A 23,929-nucleotide genomic window follows, 5' to 3' on the forward strand; every position below is an offset into this window, starting at 1 on the left:
TAACATTAGCTTGGCTGTTAAGAAAGCAGTTCTCTAGATTGTAAATCTTCACACAAAGTTTACAAACTGGATTATAAAATGTCTTTACTGAACCTGAGATTCACGTGACATTCTTGGTGCTCAATTACCAGAAGATATTCATCATATTTAAATATACCGTCGGCAGTGGCACAGAATGGACTTAACCACCTCAGCTTGCTTTGGGTGAAATTTGACTTGGAAAACTCTTTCAAGGACTTCTAACCATTCGTTGGCCAAAGTCATTTAGTCTGAATTCTCTGGAGCTGGATTCCATCGTGGGTGCCTTGGGTGACACAGTCACTAGCTGGGGTGAGGGTCCGGCTGTGCACACTTCTCTGTTTTTCAGCCATTAAAAACACAAAAAGACATCCATCGGTGTGCATTTATTTAGTACACTAGTTACGCTATTCAACATAGACTTCAACATTAACGTTTGCAGTACACCATCTATTGGAAATGTAATGCGTAATTTAGTAATAAAATGCATTGCATTTGTTATTCCAACAGATGGCACATCACAAACATTTGTAGTACTAAAATGCATTACATATCTTTTCGAATGACAATGCTGATGACTCTGTTATATGCCATTTGGTATGGGAGTACTGCAAGCAATGTTACTGTTTGTGATACGCCATCTGTTGGAATGACAACTGAAATGCATATGTCTCTGTTATGCCATTTGGTATGGGATTTGTAAAAGCATTGTTAATGTTTATGATGTGTCCTCTGTTGGAATGACAAATGCAATGCATACATCTCTGTTATGCCATTTTGTTATGGGATTTGTAAAATCAGTGTTCGTGTTTGTGCTGCACCATCTGTTGGAATGAGAAATGCAATGCATATGTCTCTTTTATGCCATTTGCTGTGGGAAACATAAAAGCACTGTTAATGTTTATGATGTGTCCTGTGTTGGAATGACAAATGCAATGCATACATCTCTGTTATGCCATTTTGTTATGGGATTTGTAAAAGCAGTGTTCGTGTTTGTGCTGCACCATCTGTTGGAATGACAAATGCAATGCATATGTCTCTTTTATGCCATTTGCTGTGGGAAACATAAAAGCACTGTTAATGTTTATGATGTGTCCTCTGTTGGAATGACAAATGCAATGCATACATCTCTGTTATGCCATTTTGTTATGGGATTTGTAAAAGCAGTGTTTGTGCTGCACCATCTGTTGGAATGACAAATGCAATGCATATGTCTCTTTTAAGCCATTTGCTGTGGGAAACATAAAAACACTGTTAATGTTTATGATGTGTCCTCTGTTGGAATGATAAATGCAATGCATACATCTCTGTTATGCCATTTTGTTATGGGATTTGTAAAAGCAGTGTTCGTGCACCATCTGTTGGAATGACAAATGCAATGCATGTTTCTGTTATATGCCATTTAGTATAGGATTTGTAAAACCAGTGTTCATGTTTGTGATGCAACATTTTTGGAGTAATGGAGATGTAGCAACCAGATGTACACAGAGAGACTTGTCCTTTTATTAAGGTGGATGTCTCCAAAGTGTGTGCTGCTCTTTTTATAGTGCAGAGTTTTGCATTAATTATTATGGGTTATTGGAATTCATTGTTAGATACAAGTTTTTGATTTTAGAACATGAAAACTCTTGACAGTAACTGGCCATTCAGATCAACAAAGCTCACCAGTCCTATCTACTTATTTTGAAGGTCCCTAAAGTCCTACTGTCTACCACACGTCTTGGTGACATAGTCCATGTGTCTGAGGTTCTCTGTGTGAAGAAATGCATCCTAATGTTTGTGCAAAATTTACTCTTAACAAATTTCCAACTGTGTTCCTGTGTTTATGTTAAACTCATATTCAGTTGAATAATTCTCATTGTAATTTTAAATGCATCAGTCGTGTCACTTCTGTGTTAACCACAAACTACAAATCAAACCGAGCAGTTAACACCCTTTCCAATGTATTTTTGGTCAGTGCAGGAAAACCTTGATTTGGGTCCATCTGAAGGTGAAACTCCAGCCCCCTTAAATTGTTTTGTTAAGCTCATAGAGCAGAAGTAAGAGATGTGCTCATTTACACGTCCAGAGAAGATGAGAGTCTTGAACCGGAGACTCTTTACATCACACTGGCTGAGTGAGAGTCTGTATTTGGAGATTTCCTTACCTAACAATTTGTGAGTGAAATCTTTCATTTTTCAGTGCTTTTTTTTCTGATTATACACAGCATGCTGAGATCTTCAGTCCCGAGATTCCTTTATGTTCGATTGAGTGGGTAAAGGGCCTGTCACATTACATGACTTTTCCAGACAGTCCGACTTTATTCACATAATTTTGGCGAGTCATGAATTGTCCGCGTATGCTCCCATAACAATGCAGCGACTCACTCCAACCAGTCTGCGACTTGTCCCATTTTGTCTTTAGTCGTAGGGGTGGGCTCTCCGTGGATGAAGACTGACAACCAATGAGCACTCAGATGGACGTACAATGCGCATAGTGCAGTACGATGAGTAAGAAATGTGAGTGTTTTGGACCGTCATCTATCTGATGTCTTGTATTTTACCTACAACAGGGGTGTCGAACTCCAGTCCTGGAGGGACGCAGTGGCTGCAGGTTTTCATTCTAACCATCTTCTTCATTAGTGACCAGTTTTTGCTGCTAATTAACTTCTTTTGCCTTTGTTTTAATTAACTTGACTCAGACCCCTTAGTTCTTTCTTTTTTTCTTAATGAGGAGCCAAACAATAATGAGACACAAAACAAGCTGCCACATCACCAGCTAACCACATTATCTGAACATAAAGAAAGGTGAGGGTCTCAGTAAGGCTGATCTCCGAGGTCACCAAAACATCTCGACGGTGTTCTTTAGAAGAAACAGAAAATCAACAGTTTTGGAAATGTCTGCTGTGGCAGAATGAGAGCAGCAACAAGCCGTGGAATTAAGTAACGGGTTTAATTAACAGCCCCACTTTAGCTGGTCATCTGTTGGCTCGTTTCACATCTCATTTCTGTTTGGCTGCCATTTAATGAAGAAGTGAATCAATTCAGAGGACTGCATCCTTAAAAACAGGGCAATTAAAATGAAGGGAAAACAAGTTAATTAGCAGTGAATACTGGTCACTGATTAGGAAAAGGGTTAGAATGAAAACCTGCAGCCACTGCGGCCCTCCAGGCCCAGAGTTCGACACCCATGACCTACAACAACTAAATGGGGAAAAAAAATTGGAGACCGCTGCTAAATTCACCATACCTGGAAACCATTTGTATAGCACTGCCACCATCAGGCCATACATTATTGGCTATCAGAAAAAAGGGGCATGCTAGCAATACTTTGGAAGTGTGGAACTGTGCTGGAGAGTCCTCACAGAGTCATGGCCTGTGATTTCCAGTCATGTAATCTGACCTACTCCGGCAACAAGGTCAACAACTGCAGTCATCAAGCTTGGCATCCCCTCTTGACTAGAAGTTGTGTAATGTGCCACCAACTGTAGGAGCAGCATACTCTAGAACAGTGCTCCGCAACCTTTTCTCACCTACGACACACCAAAGTTCTTCCTAGAATTCCGCGGCACGTCAAAAGCTAAAATATATAGCAGTGACTTAGCTGGGGGGGGGGGGTCCGCTCCGAGCACCAGCTATTTAGGGGCGTCCAAACTACGGTACTTTCCTTTTTTTTTTGTTCCTTGAGGAGGCGCAAAAAAACATTTCTTTCAGCTTTGGGGCGTCAAATTTTTCACCGCCCCGGACAACATGATCTCCAGCTACGCCACTGATATATAGATATTAATTTAATACACAAATTTTACAATAAATTTTCATTTTTTATTATAAGTATACATTTATTATAAGTATACATACATAAAAACTATACTATATTTACTTTTATGCAATCTTAATAATTATTATAACATAATGACTGACTAATGTGATACCTGCGCTTGTTTCAATGAACACAAAAGTTTTATATTTGGCTCAATATTTGACAGCGCAACCCGAAGTTCTTGGTCAAGATCTTTTAAGCATGACCGCTTATCACTTTTAATTAACACAAGAGTTGTTTGTCTTTTTTGGCGTAACTGGGATGGTTTGAATTTAGATGGCGATTTAGTTTACTGGGTGCCATTGCCTCGTTTGATAGCTGATCGCCGCAAATGATGCATTGTGGCTTTGGAGCCGTTTCGTCACCACACCACGAGAATCCATATCGAATGTAGTCTTCGTTGTACTTCCTTTTCACAATCTTCTTTGTTTTTTTTTTTGCAACACTTGTGCTGGGTTCTTCATCATCTGTACGTGAAGACGAATCTTTTCCACGTAAAAATTTATCCATATTTAAAGGGGTATAAAACTAAATATGAATTACACGAAGAACGTTAACCATACACAATTCAGCAACACAACTAATAGTAATGAATGATAACTACTGTTGCAAGACAAGTGAATGCGACGTAGCACGACTAATACGTCGGCTTGAATTGAATCTAGGTGAGGACACGGAGCGCTCTACCTAGCAAAGCATACTACGGAGTTGTCTGGCGACTACGTAGGGCCTACGTCGTAGGCGACAGGCGCCAGGCGATGGGATTTATTATTTCAGAGAAATGACACATAAAATTATGAAACCTTTAAAAGGCTATTTACGCGAATATTTCATTGCACGTATTCTCGTTATTGTGTTTCTAAGGAGGACCGTTGAAATATTATTTAGTTAGAAAATTGTCTTATTTGACCGCGTCACACCTGTATCGGCTCAAGGCACACCAGTGTGCCGTGGCACACCGGTTGCGGAGCACTGCTCTAGAACAGCGGTTCCCAAACTGTGGTACGTACGCGGAGCCTTTTCAGGTGGTACGCAACGCGGTCCCTGAAATTTTAATTTATCTGTGCAAAACCCTTTATAACAAGCCTGTTGTGAGCAAAAACCAATGAAACTGTTTAAATACAATAATACAGTAATCCCTCACTTATCGCGGGAGATAGGTTCCAAGGCCGACCGCGATAACTGAATTTCCGCGAAGTAGGGACACCATATTTATTTATTAATATTAACGTGTATTTGGACGTTTTTAAACCCTCCCTGTATTGTTTACAACCCACCATTTACTCTATTAAAAACAGGGACAACTGCTAAGCAATATGAAATCGGTAGATAAGTTTACATACACTTACTGTATAGCGAAGTACACGTAGCAGCTTGTAGGCGGTCATGACGTCGTCGACCTTGTTGCAAAGATTCCTAAAGCAGATTCCATCCAGACTTGTACTGCCTTATCACGTCCACTTGCAACTCGTTTTGCACCCTGGTTAAAGGACACTGCGGCCGTAGATCTTATATGCTTTTCCTCCTTTTTAAATAAAAAGAATCAATGTCCTGCAGCGGTGTAGCTGTTCCCTTCCTTCAACATATCCAAAACTTTTACCTTTTCTGCAATCATTTGCATCTTCTGTTGGTGCTTGGACACGGCCCCTGAAGCATTAGCACGTTAATGCTGAATGAGTGAGATGAGACTTCCTGGTTAATGCAGCACTCCGTCGCTGAGCCAATCAGCAGCACACAGGAACTTAACTGCATGCTCTGATTGGGTAGCTTCTCAGCCATCCGCCAATAGCATCTCTTGTATGAAATCAACTGGGCAAACCAACTGAGGAATCAAGTAAAAAGACCCATTGTCCGCAGAAATCCACGAAGCAGCAAAAAATCCGCGTTCTGAATTTAGATATGCTTACATATAAAATCCGCGAAGTCGTGAATCCGCGAAAAGTGAACCGCGAAGTAGAGAGGGATTACTGTACGTGGATTCCCAAATTTAGTGTGGTGTGAAATTTCGTCATCTGAATAAATAAAACCTATTATTCGAATCAGTATTTAATTCATTTAATGCTACCATAATTCCGTTTCGCGGAAGTCAACTTCTACTTCTTCACTGTTTGAGCTTTTGGTCACTAGATGAACACACAACGCCGACACTATTTAGTCTTCGGTAACTCTGCCTCACAGAAACCGCTCGCGTTTGTTGTTATACGTGCACTGCCGCTGTATCGCATCGTAGTCACTAGATCTAAGCACAAAGCCGATACCATTTCGTCTTCGGTAACTGTGTCACATACAGGCCGAAGGCAGGATTTACATTCGGGGCGGAATTTATCAATTTATGTACATGCACAAATTTTTTCATTAATTTTATGCATAATTTCTTCCAATTCTTTAACTTTTATTCAGATTTCGGGGCGGTTGTAGTCAGTGTCGTGAATTTGCTGTATATTACCTAATTAAGAATTAATCATTTATTGCAGTACTTGCTTTTTAATTTTTTTGTTAAAAATTCGGGCGGTACGCAACGCAACTCACTTAACCTCAGGTGGTACTTGACGTCCAAAAGTTTGGGAACCCCTGCTCTAGAGAATGAAATGTGGTAAGTCATGGACTTGCATTTGAAGTTGTGCTGTCTCACACCCAGTTCAGCAGCTTCCCATTTATGGCCACTGGTGTTTGATGGTTCATCCCGCATTAAAAGTACTGTAGGGGACAAAGTGTCTCCATTTTGTAGATGCTCAGTTCTTTGGCTGTTCACTTCTTGAATAAACTGAGCTTCCCTTCATTCGAGTCTTTGTGAGCAGGCCTAGCAACTTGTCAACTGTTTGCCCTCTCTCGTCATCCGCTCAAGCCATCAGGGCGCAAAAGTGCAGAAACAAGCGGCGGCTCCATCTCTTCTTTATAAACACTTACTCATCAATGCTGTTCAAACCGCAGAAAGTATAGAGTTGCCAAACAAGGTGTCTCTGCTCACTTGTAGGTGTGTGATTCTGAAAGCTTATGTTTTCCCACGGGGCTCTGTGCCAGACTTCCATGATACTTTGGGAGATCAGGAAGAAGAAATGCATTTTGTTCCCTTAAAACGGATTCTCTGTACGTGGCACCTTCCTGTTCTGAATCACGTATACCATCACACTGCAGTTTCCTACACCTTAAACACCAAGAACCGCAATACTGTTAGGTCATGTTGTCCATCTGTGTTATTTGTGGAAAATGGTCAGATCTTAGCAGTCTCCTGAGCTTTGTACTTTTCAGTGTTCCCTTGAGCAGGCTGATCTTGATGGGTTTGCAGCTTTTGCTTGACCTCTGGTTCAGTCAAGCCTTCCATTTTAACCATTTAGTTTTACTTTGGCCTCCCTTAAATTTACTCTCCGTTTTACTCTCTCCAAAGCATTGCCATCTGAACTCCTGGGTCATCTGTGTCCTTCCATTTTTATATCCTGAGAGAGCTCCGTAATGTAAAGAGATTCTGTTTGAGAACCTGCTACTTACTGTCCTGTTCTGGTAATCTGCATCTTTAAGTCTTAAACGATTTCAGTCCAAAATTCCCAGTCTTTCATCTTGGGCCTCCTTTCAGTGTGATCTCACCAGACCTCCATAACTTCTAGTTGTCTTTCTGTAAGGTTAATCCCAAATCATTACTGTTTCTTGTTATTTTGCCTCGAGTTACAGTAGGTGTACGGCTCTGCCATTTGAGAGACTTGTCCTCCCAGTCTTGGTCTATTTACATTTTGGGGGCTGATCCTGTTAGATTTTGGTCATCTGTAGATTTAATCTTTGAGTAGAGACCTCTCTATGAACTGTAAGCAAGTCAATCCTGTCACTTCTTGACTTCTGTGTTCTCTGTCAGCTAGATCTTTCCAGATTATCAGTTTACCTTCCGGCCAGATCTCTGTAATCAGCATCTTTACCACCAGGGAGTCTGATCATGTTGCATATCTCGTTCCTTTCAGCTTTCCTCTTCAGAGCCTGGGACCATTAAGAAGTCTGAACTTATTTATGTCCTGCCAGTAATTTGTACTTTTATCTGTTGAGTGTCTGATCCTGTCAGATCTTCGTCATTTGCTTCTTTACCACTCTGGGCCCTACCTGCTGTATTACATTTTGATGATCTCCACCTGTGCCTTTTAAGAGTCTCACGCTCTCCAGTCCTGCTAATGTGCACTTTACACTCTGGCATTCTTGTAATCCTGTCAAGTCTCAGTAATAAGACCTGATCTACTGATTTACTTCCTGGGAATCTGGTTCTGTCAGATCTCCAGTCATCCTCATGTTTACCACTTTGTAACACAATCCTGTTGGATATCAGAAGTCTGCTTCTTTACCTCCTACAAGTTTGATCCTTTCAGATGTTGGTTATTTTTGACATTCCTTCCTAGCACAGGGCCATTACTGTTACGTTTCACTTAGCACAGTGAAATTCTATTTCTTGTGCTAATCGACATGGCACCATGATCAGTGAGGAGAACAACCTTATCTTGAAACTTCTGTTCTCCTTATCTGAAATAACCACCTTACCTCAAAGTTAGGTATTCTCTAGTTAGAATTGTATCAGTCTCACTATCGACATTTCTTTGTTGGTCTTCTCCAGTACTCCAGTTTTCTTACTACTTCTCAAAGACCTTGCATTAGGTTGACGTATTTTGTTATGTGTGTGAGATCTCAGCAAACTCAATATTTACCTCTGTTCCTGCACATTCTTTGGTGGTCCATACCATTACATACTGGGAGTCTCATCCTGGCAATTAGGATCAGCAGAATACCAGGAAATAAAGCAGCTACCAGATCTTGGTGATTTGACCTTCTGCCTCATGGGAGTTCATTGCTCTCAGATGTCACTCATTTACAGCCTTAGTCCCGTGAGACTAACCCAGGCAGATCTTGGGCAACCTTCAGATCTTCGTATAAACCTCACGTGGATTAAGGTCATAAGTGGAGTTCCTCGGGGTCTGTTCATGGTCTGTTACTTTTATATTGATGACCTAGATTTCATTATAGTTAGTAGGCTTGTGAAATTCACAGATGTCACTAAAATTGGAGGAAAAGCAGACATTGAGGAGGTGGCAAAACGACTTAGAAAGACAAGCTTCAGAACTGGATGAACACGTGGGATATGAAGTTTAGTGCAGAAAAGTGCTACATGGGGGGAAAAAGAAATCCCAATTATAAATACAAGATGGGGAAACACTGTCATACAGGAAGGAAACTCTGAAAAGGATTTAGGGCAGTGGTCTGAAACTCCAGTCCTGGAGGGCCGCAGTGGCTGCAGGTTTTCATCCTAACCCTTTTATTAATTGGTGACCAGTTATTGCTGCTAATTAACTCCTTTTCCTTTCATTTTAATGGACTTGTTTTTTAAGATTTGTCCCCCTGAATTTCATCATCGTTCCTCTGAATTGCTTCATTTCTTTCCTTAAATGGCACCCAAACAGAAATGAAATTTGAAGTGAGGGAGCCAAGGGAAGACCAACTAAGTCAGGGCCTCAAACTCCAACCAGTTGCTTAATTAGGCGGCGAGTCTTGTTGTTAATTAAACTCGTTCTTTAATTCCATGGCTTGTTGCTGCTCTCGTTGTGCATTAGCAGACATTTCTGACATTGTTGGTTTTCTCTTTTCTAAGAGCGTTGGTCAAAGGTTTAGGGGACCTGAGCAGATCAACATTCCTGAGACCTCCATCTTTCTTTATTTTCAGATATTATATGATGGACACCAGTTGTTTAGGCTAATTTTTTATCTTGTTATTGTTTGGCTGCTAATTAAGGAAAAAGAAACAATTAAGGGGTCTGAGACTTCAAGAGTGGGTGAATTCAAATGAATTCAAAAGAAGTTAATTAGCAGGTCACTAATTAAGTAAAGGGTTGGAATGAAAACCTGCAGCCACTGCGGCCCTCCAGGATTGGAGTTTGAGACCACAGATTTAGGGTTTTATGTTGGCACAACCTGTTTGGTTGCCTGATTGTTGGCCTGTTTTGGTGTTGACCTGGTCCCTTTCTCTCAACGATTCTTGCTTCAAGTAGTCATCTAAACCATGCACAGAAGCAAATAAAAAGGAACATAAAATATCATGTTGTATTGTTAAAACTGTTGGATATAAATCAAGAGATGTTATGCTTGGACTGTATAATGCACTAGTGGGAGTCTGAAAGAAACTACTGAGACATGGAGTTGAAACACAAATCCTTGACAACCTTTAAGAAACATCTGGATGAGATGATGGGACCAATTTGCTATGAGCCAAACAAAAGAGCTTGCTGGACTGAATGGTCTCCTTTAACTTGTCAAATTTGTTCTTATGATGGTGGTTCCATGACACTTGATCCCTCAGTTGGACAGAATCTCTGAACTTCTTTCTATCGATTGTTTACTTCAAAACAAATAGGATCCTAGTGTCAGGTTCACTTTCGGTTCCGACTGGTGCCTTGCCCTCATATTTGGTTGCCTGATTGTTTGCCTGTTTTGGTGTTAACCTGGTCTCTTTCTCTTGATGATTCTTGCTTCAAAACCATCATCTAAACCATGTACAGAAGCAAATAAAAAGGCACATAAAATGGATATAAATGAAGAAATGTTATGTTTGGACCGTATAATGCACTAGTGAGATGGCATCTGGAGTCCAATGTGCAGTTCTGGCCACCATGCCACAATAAAGACATAGCAGTACTTGAAGCTGTGCAGAGGAGAGCAACCAAGTGCATCCCAGGACTTATGGACATGCCGTACTCTGATAGACTCTTAAGATTTAAATCTGTTTAATCTCCAGCAGAGGAGACTGCCTGGGAATCTCATCCAAACTTTCAAAATCCTCAAAGGCATTGATAAAGTAGATCCAGCAGAATTCTTTCAACTAAATGGCAAATCACTAACTTGAGGACACCAGTGGAAGTTGAGGGGAAGTGCATTTAGGACTGAAACCATGAAGTACTTCTATACAAAAGAGTTGTGGTAGTCTGAAACAAACTGCTGAGACATGGAGTTGAAACACAGATCTTGACAACCTTTAAGAAACATCTGGATGAGATGATGGGACAGATTCGCTATTAGCCAAACAAAAGCTCTTGGTGGTCTGAATGGTCTCCTTTAGTTTGTCAAATTTGTTCTTATGATGGTGGTTCCATGGCACTTGATCCCTCAGTTGGACAGAATCTCTGAACTTCTTTCTAGCGATAGTTTGCTTCAAAACAAATAGGACCTTAGTGTCAGGTTCACTTTGGGTTTCGACTGCTGACTGGTGTCTTCCCATCATGTTTGGTTGCCTGATTGTTTGCCTGTTTTGGTGTTGACCTGGTCTCTTTCTCTCGACGATTCTTACTTCACATAATCATCTCCTGGTTATTTGAACCTCTCTCAGGATGATACTTGGACTTTGTGGGCTTTCAAACAATACTTGTGGTGGGACTCCCATGTGTACACCAACAGGGAAGCATGGGAGCTTTAGGACCAAAGGGTGGCCCTTTTTGGATACCTGGGTGCCGACCCAAGTTGAAAAAGAGCTTCACCTGAGGAGGAGAAAAGAACCGCAAAGAAAGGAATTGTTTATGGAAGAAAGAAGGTTGATTGAAGGTACGAGGGATGTTCAAAAGGTTTCTGCACTTTTATATTTTCGTTGGAAATGGTGAAGGTGGGAGGAGTAGTAATTGGGCATTAAAAGGTTGGTACGACGCCGGGAAAATTGCGTCGCAAACAAAGGGGACATTGTAGAAAAGTGATGTAATTTGTTTTTGAAATTCTTAATAAATAGTGTGGAAACTTTTTGAACATCCCTCGTATTTACCTTCAAATAAGTCTTTTCACCTTGTGACTTGTACCGCTACTGTTGTATCTAGGGTTTTGGGGGGTCTCTGCATTATCTTTTGCACAGCTGCTGTTGTGTTTAATTTTCCTGTCAGTGAATGTCATCCTTCTACTCGTTTATATTTCTCATCTTTGTAGATTGTCTGTTTTAAGTTCTTGATAACATACACAGCTACCCTTTTAATTCATAGTTTGGGTTTTTGGTAACCTCCTCCTACAACATTTTAGATGATATCCTGCGAGATTTATCCTTTGCATCAATAAGGCAGTTTGGACTTTAAGTCCTCCCACTCTACCTCATGGGACTCTGATCCTGTCAGATATCAGTCATCTGCAGTCGATCTCCCTGGCCGGGTGTCAGTAATTCTAAACCTTAACCTGTCCGGAGTCTGAACCTGTCAGATCTTGACAGTCTATACCTTTACCTTCTACACATCTGATCGTTTCATGCTGCCGTGATGAGTTTATTATTATTTTTATTTTTTGAACAGTTGGTTAGGCCCAGAGGTTGAGTCTAAGACTGGCATATTTTGACAGCAGCAGCTGAGGCTGTTATACTGTTCCTGCCCCAAAATGCTGTTTTGGAGAATTCCATTTCCTTTCAGCCAGTCCTGCCAGGTGCAGTTTATTATGGAAATCAGTGGTGCGTGACACCATCCCAATGGCGCAGGAGCTGCGGGTTGCCTCTGCTTATCGCATTTTGTACCAGCAGTCGAGTTACCTGGTGGACACGCTGCGAGTTGATTTGGATAGGCTCCAGCCTTTCGCTTTGCTTCCGCTCTCCTGCTCGCTCTTGTGTGCTTTTTCACGCCCCATCTCCGGGAGTTTTGTAGAACAGGCCTTTCATTGAGCTCTTGCTTTCATCAGGCCGGCTCTTGGGCTGCGGTGTCGGCGTCATTTAACTTTGCTCCCTCCCAGACTGTGGACGTCTTAAGCCCCGCTGTTGCCCTTTTGTTTGAGTGAGAGGGAGTGCTACATTGTGCATCCCTTTGTGACATATTGTGTTGGGTGTTCACACACTGGCCTGTGGAGCACACCTGCACAATCACCTTACTGTAAAGCTCCACCCGTTACGGCTGATTGGCTGAGGTCTTCCTCTGGAGAGCAGCAGTCAGATGCCACAGGAAACGAGGTTGGCAGTGCAGTGGTCTGTGCGGCTGGATGGCGTCTGTGTGTGATAAAGAAAGTGTCACTTCCTTACAGTGGTCTGGTGCCGTCTTGAGGTTATTTCTTCATGAGCCACTGAGGTGAATGGTGGCTTGTGTTCCCATGGCTGTCAGCGCGCCACTTGCCTAAGCTTGTGTCTGTCACTAAGCTCTCCAGCCATAATTGGTGGCACCCAGGGAGATAAGCCGTGTCAGTCATCTCCTTGATGGGCTTTGCACGTGTTTGCCTGTCGTCGTTGATCATAGGGGTGGGTCAGAATCCCAGCTGAGGAGGCTGGCATGTGTAATACTTAGCAGGCAGCCTTGCTGCAGGTGTGGCTTTGATTTTAGTGTGGGCATTAATGTGGTGGCAGAGGCACTTGTGATGCCAGGCGTGGCACTTTCTATCCCTGAAAACTTCAAAGGGGGTAGCTTATCATGCTAGGTCCAGTAAGGAAGACAGTTAGGTGATCCTTGAGCCCTAGGTGGTCTGGTCTGCTGGAATTCCTCAGTCTGTGCCGTCTGACACTTGTTTTCGTTCATTTAGATGGCCCTTTCTTCACGGTTCCTTTCTATTTTTTTTTCTTCTCTGCAGGATGTGAAGCTGTTCCGTGCATTGATCCTCGGGGAACTGGAGCGAGGACAGAACCAGTACCAGGCACTGTGCTTCCTCACGAGACTCCTTCCCAATGAGATCATTCCCAGTGAGTCCATGGCCAAACTCCGGCAGGTAGATCTAATTTCTAAACTTGTGAACCTAAATGCATCCTAAAACCATCTATGGTCCCTTCATAACTTGATTCATTTCTTGATGTTTATGAGCAGTTTGTTTGAATCTCACTTGTGTTTTCTTTCTTCTACTGAAAGAAAAATCCCCAAGCAGTACGAATCGCTGAGGAGCAGCGGGGTGTGGAGCCTCTCACCATGGATGTGGCAGTAAACTTCAGCAAGGCCTCACAGCTCAGTGCCCACATCCACAACGTGTGTGCCGAGGCCCAGGACGCCATCTACACCCGGGAGGTGGACGTCAAGTACTGGCTGGACAGAGGTAATGGCACCATCAGGGCGGTCATAAGTGCTGGCTGTGTCTGTCGGGTTGTCTGTATTTGTATCTACATGTGCCTTGTGTGTCAGGCATTGTGGCTCTCCAAATCTAAAAGCTTTTGTCAATTATTGTGTTTTTGTTAAGAGTGTGTGTGTGTGTGTGAGAGAGAGAGAGAGAGAGAGACTGCACTGTTTGTCTGTCTTTCTGAGAGTGGAGTGTGTTCGTAGCTCTGCACCATCACCTGTCCGTCTCCTTTCTAGAGGATGGTTGTAGCTTTGTGTGTGTTGCTGCACATTTGTGTCTGTCTGTCTCTCTGCTGCTCTCCATGAGTGTCTTATTGTTTCTCAGTTAACAGTTTGTGTTGTCTTGATTGTCTGTGTTATGTTGAATCCATGTTGGTATAGGTGTGAGTGAGGGCTGAACATTAGAACAATTGTGATGTGAACAGGCCATTCAACCCAACAAGCACATCCATCCTGTCCACCAACATTCTCCAAAATAACCTCAAGTCAGTGTTTGAAGGTCCTTCCTAAAGTCCTACACTCCACCACACTACTTGGTCATTTATTCCACATGTCAGTGTCTTTTTAAACACAGTCTGTCCACCTCCGTATCTGTCTGTTTTGTAGCTCTGCACTTTTATCTGTCTGTCTCGTCCTTTGCAGAGGATGGTTGTAGCTTTGTATGTGTCAGGGTGTCTCTCTGTAGCTCTTCACACTCTGACTTTCCTTTCATTGAATCAGAGTTTAGAGAAAAGCCAAGCAAAATGACACCTTTTATTGGCTAACTAGAAAGATTACAATATGCAAGCTTTCGAGGCAACTCAGGCCCCTTCTTCAGGCAAGATGTTAAAAGTTTGTGTTGTTTTGGTTGTCTGTGTTGTGTTTACATCCATGTTTGTGTGTATGGTTGCCCCTCTGTCTTTGTGAGGGCATAAACATTAGAACAATTAATATGAGAACTTGCCTATCAACCCTACAAAGCTCATCAATCCTATTCATTGAGATTGTCCAAAATAGAGACCTTCAGATCTCAATGCCATGTTAAAGTCCTGCTGTCCACCACACTACTTGGTCGTTTATTCCATGTGTCTGAGGTTCTTTGCCTGTTTATGCTCCTGATTATCATTGTGGCTATCAGCATCTCTGGCCACCTGGTTGTTGGGCTCATTCACATTGTGTACCCCATCTGTCCATTTGAGTGTTCATCTCTGTGTGTTTGTGTGCGTTTATAGCTTTGCTATGACTGTCTGTCTGCAGAGGGGATATTTGTAGCTCTCTGTGTACGTGTGACGCCAATGTTGTCTTTGTGTGGCTGCACATTTCTGTCTTGTTCTGCCCAAACTTGATGATCAGCTCTCATTGCAACCGAGTTAAGAATTTCTGTCGTCTTGTTTGTGTATATTGTGTTTGTGAACATGCTGTTATATATACTGTGTATGTGTGTGCATATAAATAATTGTATGTATACTGTATGTATGTATGCGTGTGTGCGTGTGTGTGTGTGTGTGTGTGTATATATATATATATATATATATAATTAATATATATAGTGTGTGTGTGTGTCTTGTTGGTGGGTGTTTGATTGCTTTGTCTCTGCTCCTGATGATCTTTGTCCCTATAAGCATCTGGGCACCTGGTTGATGGACTCATACACTTCACAGGCATAGTATGTCCACTTGTGTGTTCACCTCCATTTGTGTGTATGTGTGTGTTTGTAGCTCTGTGTCTGTTAGTCTCCATGTTTGCATTAAGGGTGTGTGTGTGTGTGTGATTACAGGTGTCTGCCCCCATGGGTGTGTGTCTGTCATTTATTCTGTCTTAACAGACTGTGTCTCTTTTAGTCTGCCTGTCTGCATGTGTGTTTTTAGTGTCTGTGACTGCACTGTATTCTGTCAGTCTAAGTGTGTGTGTGTGTGTTTGTGTGTGTGTGTGTATCAGAGCAGCTCTCTTTGTTAATGCATGTGTGTGTTTCAATCTGTCTGTCTGCCTAAGTGTGTAACATTAATGTAGCTCTTAGTATCTGTGAACGTTTCTTACACTTTTAAGTTGGAGTTAAAACATTTATGTGCGTCTGCTCGTCTTCTGTAGTCTGTCCATCCGTCTGTCTCAATTGTGGATGTATGTATGCCAGTCTGTCTCCATTGTAGTTTGGTTTGTGTGTCAGTCTGTTACTCTGCATGTTTGTGCAGTGCCTGTTATCTGTAGTCTGTCTGTCTATCAGTCTCCATTCTGGCTATGTGCATGACAGTTTGTCTTCGTTGTGATTTGAGGTGTGTGTGGGTGTTTATCTGCACTGTCACTGTGTGTCTGTCTGTCTCTCTCTGCTGTCACTCAACGTGTTTTGTGCAGTTCTTGTCATCTGTTGTCTGTCTGTCTGCATTGTGGCAGTATGTATGCCAGTCTCTCCCCATTGTTATTGTGTGTGTCTGTAATGTTACTGCATGTGTGTCCGTATGTCTGTCACTCAGCGTGTTTGTGTAATGCCCGTTATCTATAGTCTGTCCATCTGTCTGTTTCAATTGTGGTTGCAAGTCTGCCAGTTTGTCTTCACAGTGAATGTATGTTGGTCTGTCTATATCCATTGTGATTTGGTGTGTGTTGACCTGTGTCATGACTGCATGTGTGACTTAAGCCTGTAGTCTGTCTCCATTGTTCCTGTACGTATGCTCGTGTGCCTGTCTGTCTCCATTGTGATTTAATGTGTGTGTATCTGCACATCTGCCTGTCCGTCTGTTCCCAGCATGTGCACTTTTCTGTGTGTTCGTTTCCGACTATTATCTGTCAACATGTGTGTAAGAAATTCCTTGCTGATTATTTGTATAGATACCTAGCTGAATGGCAGGTGTGTTTTTCTTTTCTGAGGAGGCATTGCTTTAGAAAGTCCCTTTTTATGCTTGGAAATTCTTGACAGCCAAGCTGAGCAGGTCTAAGGGTGTCTTTACCAGCAGGGCTCTCAGTAAACTTGACTTTTCAGAGCCAGTGAGTAAACAAAGGCCCTCTCCAGCCTCTGTGTTGTGCTGCCCCCTGGAGGTCTCTACTTGAACTACTCCTAAGGTTACCATGAAGTCTGACTAACTCAGATTGGCTCAAAAGGGCCACTGGCACTGTGGTTAAATGTAGCATGTTCTGCTATCAAGATCATGGCACTATGTAAAAGAAAAGAGTGATTGGCAAGGAAAGCGGAGGAGTGGTACTGGTGATTCACAAAACCTGTAATCTGGTTGAAAATGAGGAAAGGAAAATGAATACTAAATAAAATAGTGGTTTTACAGCAACCACAAACCCATGTTGAAGCATTATTCCTTTTAGTGGTGTTACTGCTGCTGCTCTACCTGGTGATTGCTCAAGTTTGTCGTGTGTCCATATCTTCCTTTCATGACTTACATTATGCAATGCCAACAACAGACAATGAATACAACATCATACACTAAAGACCACAGGGGATGCACAAACCAGTGTGTTTTTTCATGCCGGTCCCAAGCCCGGATAAATGGGGAGGGTTATGTCAGGAAGGGCATCCGATGTAAAATTTTGGCAAATCAATATGCGGACAATAATACAAATTTCCATACCAGATCGGTCGAGCCCCAGGTTAACAATGACTGCCCCCAGTACTGTTAGCCAACAGGGTGCTGGCAAAAATTGGGCTACTGTTGGCCAAAGGAGAAGAAGAGGGAGGAGACAAGTCCGGAGGCAGGAAGAGAGGAGGAAAGTAAAGGGAGTGGAACTGAGGGTAGGAACTTTGAATGTTGGCAGTATGACTGGTAAGAGGAGAGAGTTAGCAGATATGATGGAGAGAGGAGAGATGCCGAGTATATTGGGAGAAGAATGATGAGGATAGAGCTGCCAGGGAAGAGGAAAAGAGGAAGGCCTAAGAGAAGGTTTATGAATGTGCTGAGAAGAGGACATGCAAGTGATGGGTGTAACAGAACAAGATGGAGAGGACAGAAAGATATGGAAGAAGATGATCCACTTGGCAACCCCTAACAGGAGCAGCCGAAAGAAGAAGTAGTAGTCACTAAAGACTATAGCAATAGATACAAGAACCCATATCATGTTCACTGATGCAGTCGTTGGTTAGTTTGAGCCACGGTGACCTAAAGATAAAATCTAGTGGTCTGAGTGCTAATGGCCCTGAATGGATGAGGGAGAAAAGTGACTGCAGGATAGCAGAGGGTCTTTAATAACACACAAGGCCTTTCTAATCCAGGGTGTCTTCTAGAGCGGTGGAGCCAGGAGTTAATTTCAAGACAGATTAGAAGGTACTGTATGTGAACCCTAAATCTATTAATGATCTAACAGTTGGAATTAGTGATGGGCAACTTCTTCTTTTTCTTGAACAACTTTTTTCAGTGGATCCTTGAATCAGTTCATGAGTACAATTCAGAAAAACTCAACAGGAGTGTTAAAGTGCATGCGTGAAACTGTTGGCTTCTTTTGTTTAAATGTTTAAAACGCAAGTGCAAGTCCTGCCTGATTCTTGATTTTCATTCCCTTCATTTATGATTCTTAGTAGTTAGAACTAAATCATTATCGACAAACAAGAACTATCATTGATCGTTCTCTTGTTGCATCATATAGGTACAATACATTAACAACACATTTATATAAGAATGTTTTAATTATTTTGTACAATTAATTATTACAATTGTTTTAAACACAATATATGCTCACCAGCCACTTTATTAGGTACACCTTTGCTAGTACCAGATTGGACCCCCTTTTTCCTTCAGAACTGCTGTAGTTCTTCATGGCACAGATTCAGCAAGGTTCTGAAAGCATTCCTCAGGGATTCTGGTCCATATTGACACGATAGCATCATACAGTGGCTGCAGATTTGTCTGCTGCACAGCCATCACATCCCAAAGATGGTCTATTGGATGGATCCATGCTTTCATGGTGTTGATGCCAAATTCTGACCCCACCATCCAAATGTCGCAGCAGAAATCAAAACTCATCAGACCAGGCAACCATTTTCCAATCTTCTGTTGTTCAATTTTGGTGAGCCCATGTGCATTGTACTCTCATTTGCCTGTTCTTAGCTGACAGGAGTGGCACCCACTGTGGTCTCCTGCTGCTGTAACCCATCTACTTCAAGGTTCAAAGTGTTGATTGTTCAGAGATGCTGTTCTGCACAACTCGGTTGTAACGAGTGCTAATTTGAGTTACTGTTGCCTCTCTATCAGCTCAAACCAGTCTGGCCATTCTCCTCTGGCATTCATAAGACATTTTTGCCCAGACAACTGCCAGTCACTGGATATTTTCCTTTCTCGGACCATTGTCTTTAAAGAGTAAAGATGGTTGAGAGTGAAAATCCCAGCCCGTCGGGCACCAACAACCACACCACCTTCAAAGTCACTTAAATCACCTTTCTTCCCCATTCTGTTTGAACTTCAGCAGGTCGTCTCAACAATGTCTACATGCCGAAATGCATTGAGTTACTGCCATGTGATTGGCTGATTAGATATTTGCATTAACAAGCAGTTGAACAGGTATACCTAATAAATTGGCCGGTGAGCGCACAAACATGATATTAAACCAATGTTTATGTCCTTATGTTCATTCAATAACTTAGTCATACAAAATCAAACCTAAATAGTATTTTAATTTCTAACAATTATTTGCTTTCAATTTTTACTTTAGCATAAACTTTTTATGGCTCATTAAATGCTTTTGCTCATTGAGCCGAGAACGGGAGTGGGATTCTCATTGATTTGAGCTGCGCACCTGGGGTGGGCGCAATTCTCGCCTTTTTGAGCTACAAACAGGGTTGCTATTCTTGTCAATTTAGCTGTGAATGGAGCACACAAGTCAAGTTCATCTGAGTCACAAACTGAATCACTCGAACATTACCCAAGAACGAGTCACACAAGAAAACGTTATGCATTTTTACTTTATTGTCATGCTTTGTCCTTTCAAGTATTTTATTGAATTACCAGTATGTTTAATTTAATAAAAATAAAAAATGTCATTAAATAAATCCTTAATTTGCTATTCATTTAAGGAGTAAAGGATTTTTTTTATTATTATTGTGGGTGAATCATTTAAATAGATTTGTTTAATTAGGTATTTCAAATAATCTAATCAGTAAAGTGAACTGAAATGCACACCACACGTTTGAACTGTCATAAAACATATTTTTGGAGGCATCTGAAGTCAAAATCCCTCCCTGACTATGCCTCTGGTCTTATATACAGTATGTCCTGAACAAATGGCATCTGTGTGCCAGTGATATTCTATGCCAACTTTGCTGCACTGTAGTCCTCAGCAGAACAGGTGCCACACCAGGTGTAATGCTGCCAATCAGAATGGACTGCACTGTGTAGTCAAAGGTTGGTGAGCATTGATGGAGACATCCGGGCTTTCCTTAACTGCCTAAGGTAGTAGTGCAGCTTTTGGTGAGCTTTCTTGACTACATAGGCAAGATGTGTGATGCCTAATTTAGATTTTCAAAGCCCCTGCTCTGTTTTCTTTCCTACATGTAAGTTGGTGTGTAATGTCAGATGGTCACCCATTTTCTTTCTGACTCTCCTGTCACTGCTTTCCACAGGTGCTGATGGCTCCATGTTTGAGATCCTACCAAAGGCCAGTGACTTCCCTGGCCTACAGAGCTGCCAGGCGAGCGAGGACCTCTGGAGGCCGTGCACCTGCCAGTACAGCCTAAGACTAGAATGGTACCCCTGTCTCCTCAAGTTCTGCCGCAGTCGGGACAACTCGGGCAAGGTCAGCCCGTACAAGTGTGGAATTAAAAGCTGCCGCAAGGGCTACCAGTTTGACTATTATGTACCGCAGAAGCAGCTGTGCTTCTGGGATGGGGAAACTTAAGACTGACCCTCACTGCTGGTGGGCAGTGAATTCTTATGAAGTGCCTCTGTCTTTATCTGTCTCTCTGTTTTTCATTCTTGTGTTTTTACTTTTTTTTTTTTTTTTTTTAATAACTTATTTTTGCTAACTGGCCACAAGGCTTTCAAAAGTCCAAAATCCCAAAGGTGACATGTGAGGAATTTTATTTTTATTATCTTATTTCTGTTTTTTTTTTTTTTTGTTTAATCCCTGCTTCAAGCCAACAGGATCAGCCATCTGTAACAGCTCTTTGGGAACAACTGGTTTTACCTGAGGATTCTTTTTGATTTTTTTTTTTTTTTTTTTTTAAATTTACAGTTTAAAGGATCCAAGGTTGGCCAATAAGCACAAAGGTAGCATTTTGGAAAACCGAGGAAAATGGAACTGGGTGCTGATCCCACTTCTCTGTCCATGACTGTTAAGACACCTAGCAATTTAAAATGCAATTTTGCCAACCTCCTCCACTTCGTCAAGCCATGCTGACCCCTTCACTTCACTTAACATAACTGGGGTTCTCCTCAAGTTTCTGACGACTTGTGTAGAGCTATCCATTTCTCCCATGTTACAATGTAGGCTCTTCTCTGCTCCTTCTCATGGATGTACCTCTCCTTTTGCTCAATTTTGATAAATGTAACCCATCCAGATCCCCCTGATAATGATATTCCTTTCCCCATAATCACCTATATTATTTTACTTTTGCAACTATAAATTTTCCACGGTTCAGGTTGTATTACATGAAGGGAAGGGCAAATGATGAGATGTAGGTAGCAAGTGTCCATTCCACAACTCATGTCACTGTGCTGTCGTCCTCTTTCTGTAGCCACCCTTTGTCAAAAATCATGAACTCATCTGTAGTTCAGTTGTACAAATGTAGGCCCTTCCTCTCGTTCTTTGCCTCCTTCGTGATGCATTTAGTGACTTCTTTCCGCTTTTGTTATTTGTAACATTTCCTCTTTTTCTCTCATAACATTAGGAAGCCCCAGATCTGCTCCCTCAGTAAGTTTACAGGACATTTTTTTAGGCCCCTTCAGTATACTCTTGTGTAATGTTTAGCACAGCCTTTCCTTCCTCAAGATATTAGGAAGCTCCTCTTCTTCTTTCTAATTCAGTATGGAGTCCATACCTTATACAATAAGGCGGCAGTCAGCCTGGTGGAAGCATTGCAAGAAAGTGGAGTTCTAATCAAAACGTCTCTATATATACTAATACTGTGTATATATATATGTGTATACAGTACTAATTAAATAGACGCAGTTTTGCTGCCACAGGTTGAAATACTGAAAACTAGGAACAGAAACTGAATGCAAGTGCCTGTCTTGAACACCCCTGCAGTGCTTCATCTTAGGATCTTCTTGCATAACTTTAGCCACCCCATTCCTGTCTGCTGCATAGTGAAGTCACCTGTGGTCTAGTTTTACAGAAGTAGGCCCCACCCTGTTTCCCTTTGTGATAGTTGGCTCTGCTTTTACTCCCTGGTGACAACAGAAAGTTCCACCTCTGCACCCTTAAGTGTATAGAAGCCACGTCTTCTGCTAATTTTTTCTTTATAGCTGTGGTCTTCTCCAGCTTGAGTAGATTGGACTGTAAAGAAGGGACAAATGATGAAAGCAAATATGTCTCTCGCATACCCCTGCAATATCTCACATTTAATCTCTCCTCATGTTCCCCCCCCCCCAAGTTTGTACCCCCCACCCTTGTGTTAGGTACAGTAGCTGTCCTTTGCCCCACTTTGTTCTTTTCTATGATCTTTGCCCTCTCATTTGTCCCATTCTGTGATGTGCAGCCTATCCTTTACCCCTGCTATGTTCCTTTCTGTTATGTTTGGCCCCTCCCTTTGCACCCTTATTTTATGTTTATCCAGTCCTCTGTCCCTTCCTGACATCAGCATGCCCCCGCTGCAGTTCCTCATTAAGTATGTGGGCCGCCCCTCATATTAATATTAAAAATGTAATCCTCTCTCCCTTAGGGTGAAATACTCAAAAGGACAAATGACAAAACTGATCATTGGTCTTAATCTGTCATGTCTCAATTTGAGGTCCTTTCCTCTTGGTCCATCTGGTCTGACTTGTTCTCATGTGACAATTGCCAGTTTATGCCCGTCCTCTGCACAGTCCTGATCTATTCACGCTCTCTTCTGTCACCACACTAGCAGACCCCAAGTTTGCTGTCTCATTAAGCAGCACACCAGCCTCGTGTTTGTTCTCAATTTGTAACCTTCTTGATTTCATGATGTATTCCTGAAAGGGAGGAGATGGGGAACTTGTATGAGTGTCCATATCAAAAATACCTCTTAATGTTCTCATGAAAACTATAGCCCCCCTAATGATTCACAGCATAATAAGACCCCCTTCCTAGATGCCTTCATGCAATGTTAGCTCTTTCTCCTGCGCTCTCAAATACACGAGCAACACTTCAGCCTTCTGATTCACACTCTGGTGAAGAGGATCATGAAGTGTTGTTCTCACTCAACCTGTCTGCTGATACGGATTGTTCTGGATCCCGTGGGGTAGAGAATAACCGACCAAAGCTGCCCTTATTGTGCCTTAGTAAGTAACCATTTAAATGCTATAAAGTGCCTTTCACTTGGAAGGAAATGACGAAGAGCAGAAGCACACAATGGATTTGAGCTTCAGTGCAGATCACCACATTACTGTCATCTGCGGTACATGCCAACACTGCCACCACATCTGGACATCGCCTGTAGTCAGCCTGCATAGAGGAGAGGATCACCACAGGGAGGATTAGAATAAAGGCCCAAAAGCGTCAATGTCTAAGACTTCTCCCTCACTCAGTCCACCATATTGTACAGGTAAACAGTAACGGGATGCCTTCCCCTGCCCACCCACATGCCTCTTCGCACCAGCCTTTGTGCAAAGTGCCTTGGATACAAAGCAGATTGCAAACTGAACTATTTTTGTACAAAAAATTGTGAAATATATTAAAAGATTTATTTCAAAGAATGAAGTAATTTGTAAAATATAAATATATATGTATATCATTTATAACCAGAATAAAAAGAAAGCTATTGTTTTGCACTGCAAGCTGGTGCTTTTGCATTGTGATGTAGGTGGATTGTGCAAATCCTCACAAGGGAGCCTACTTGATGTACCTTAAAGAAGAACCATTTTATATACGATAGTAAATAGCATAGGCAAGCCACCTAGACCAGCTGATGGCACATCTCTGGCCTGACATGTATGAGTGGACCCTCAGATGAGCTGCTGGTGCCCAGTCGGGGGGTTTGTGCTAAACTGGACTAAGCTGCTCTGAAATGCACAAATGATGAACAAATG

General features: G+C 42.0%; 1 protein-coding gene across 1 annotated transcript in view; it reads left to right on the forward strand.

The window, feature by feature from the left end:
* The window catches only part of LOC114656839 (out at first protein homolog), a 53,497-nt gene extending 29,820 nt beyond the window's left edge, over positions 1–23,677 (forward strand). The window contains exons 2-4 of the mRNA XM_051932146.1: positions 13,342–13,476; positions 13,614–13,794; positions 20,344–23,677. Of these exons, the coding sequence (XP_051788106.1) occupies positions 13,342–13,476; positions 13,614–13,794; positions 20,344–20,618 (591 nt within the window). The 3' untranslated portion in view covers positions 20,619–23,677. The remainder of the gene's footprint in view (positions 1–13,341; positions 13,477–13,613; positions 13,795–20,343) is intronic.
* Positions 23,678–23,929: the final 252 nt, after the last annotated feature.

Source organism: Erpetoichthys calabaricus, chromosome 9, assembly GCF_900747795.2.
Source record: "Erpetoichthys calabaricus chromosome 9, fErpCal1.3, whole genome shotgun sequence".
Classification (NCBI taxonomy): Eukaryota; Metazoa; Chordata; class Cladistia; order Polypteriformes; family Polypteridae; genus Erpetoichthys; species Erpetoichthys calabaricus.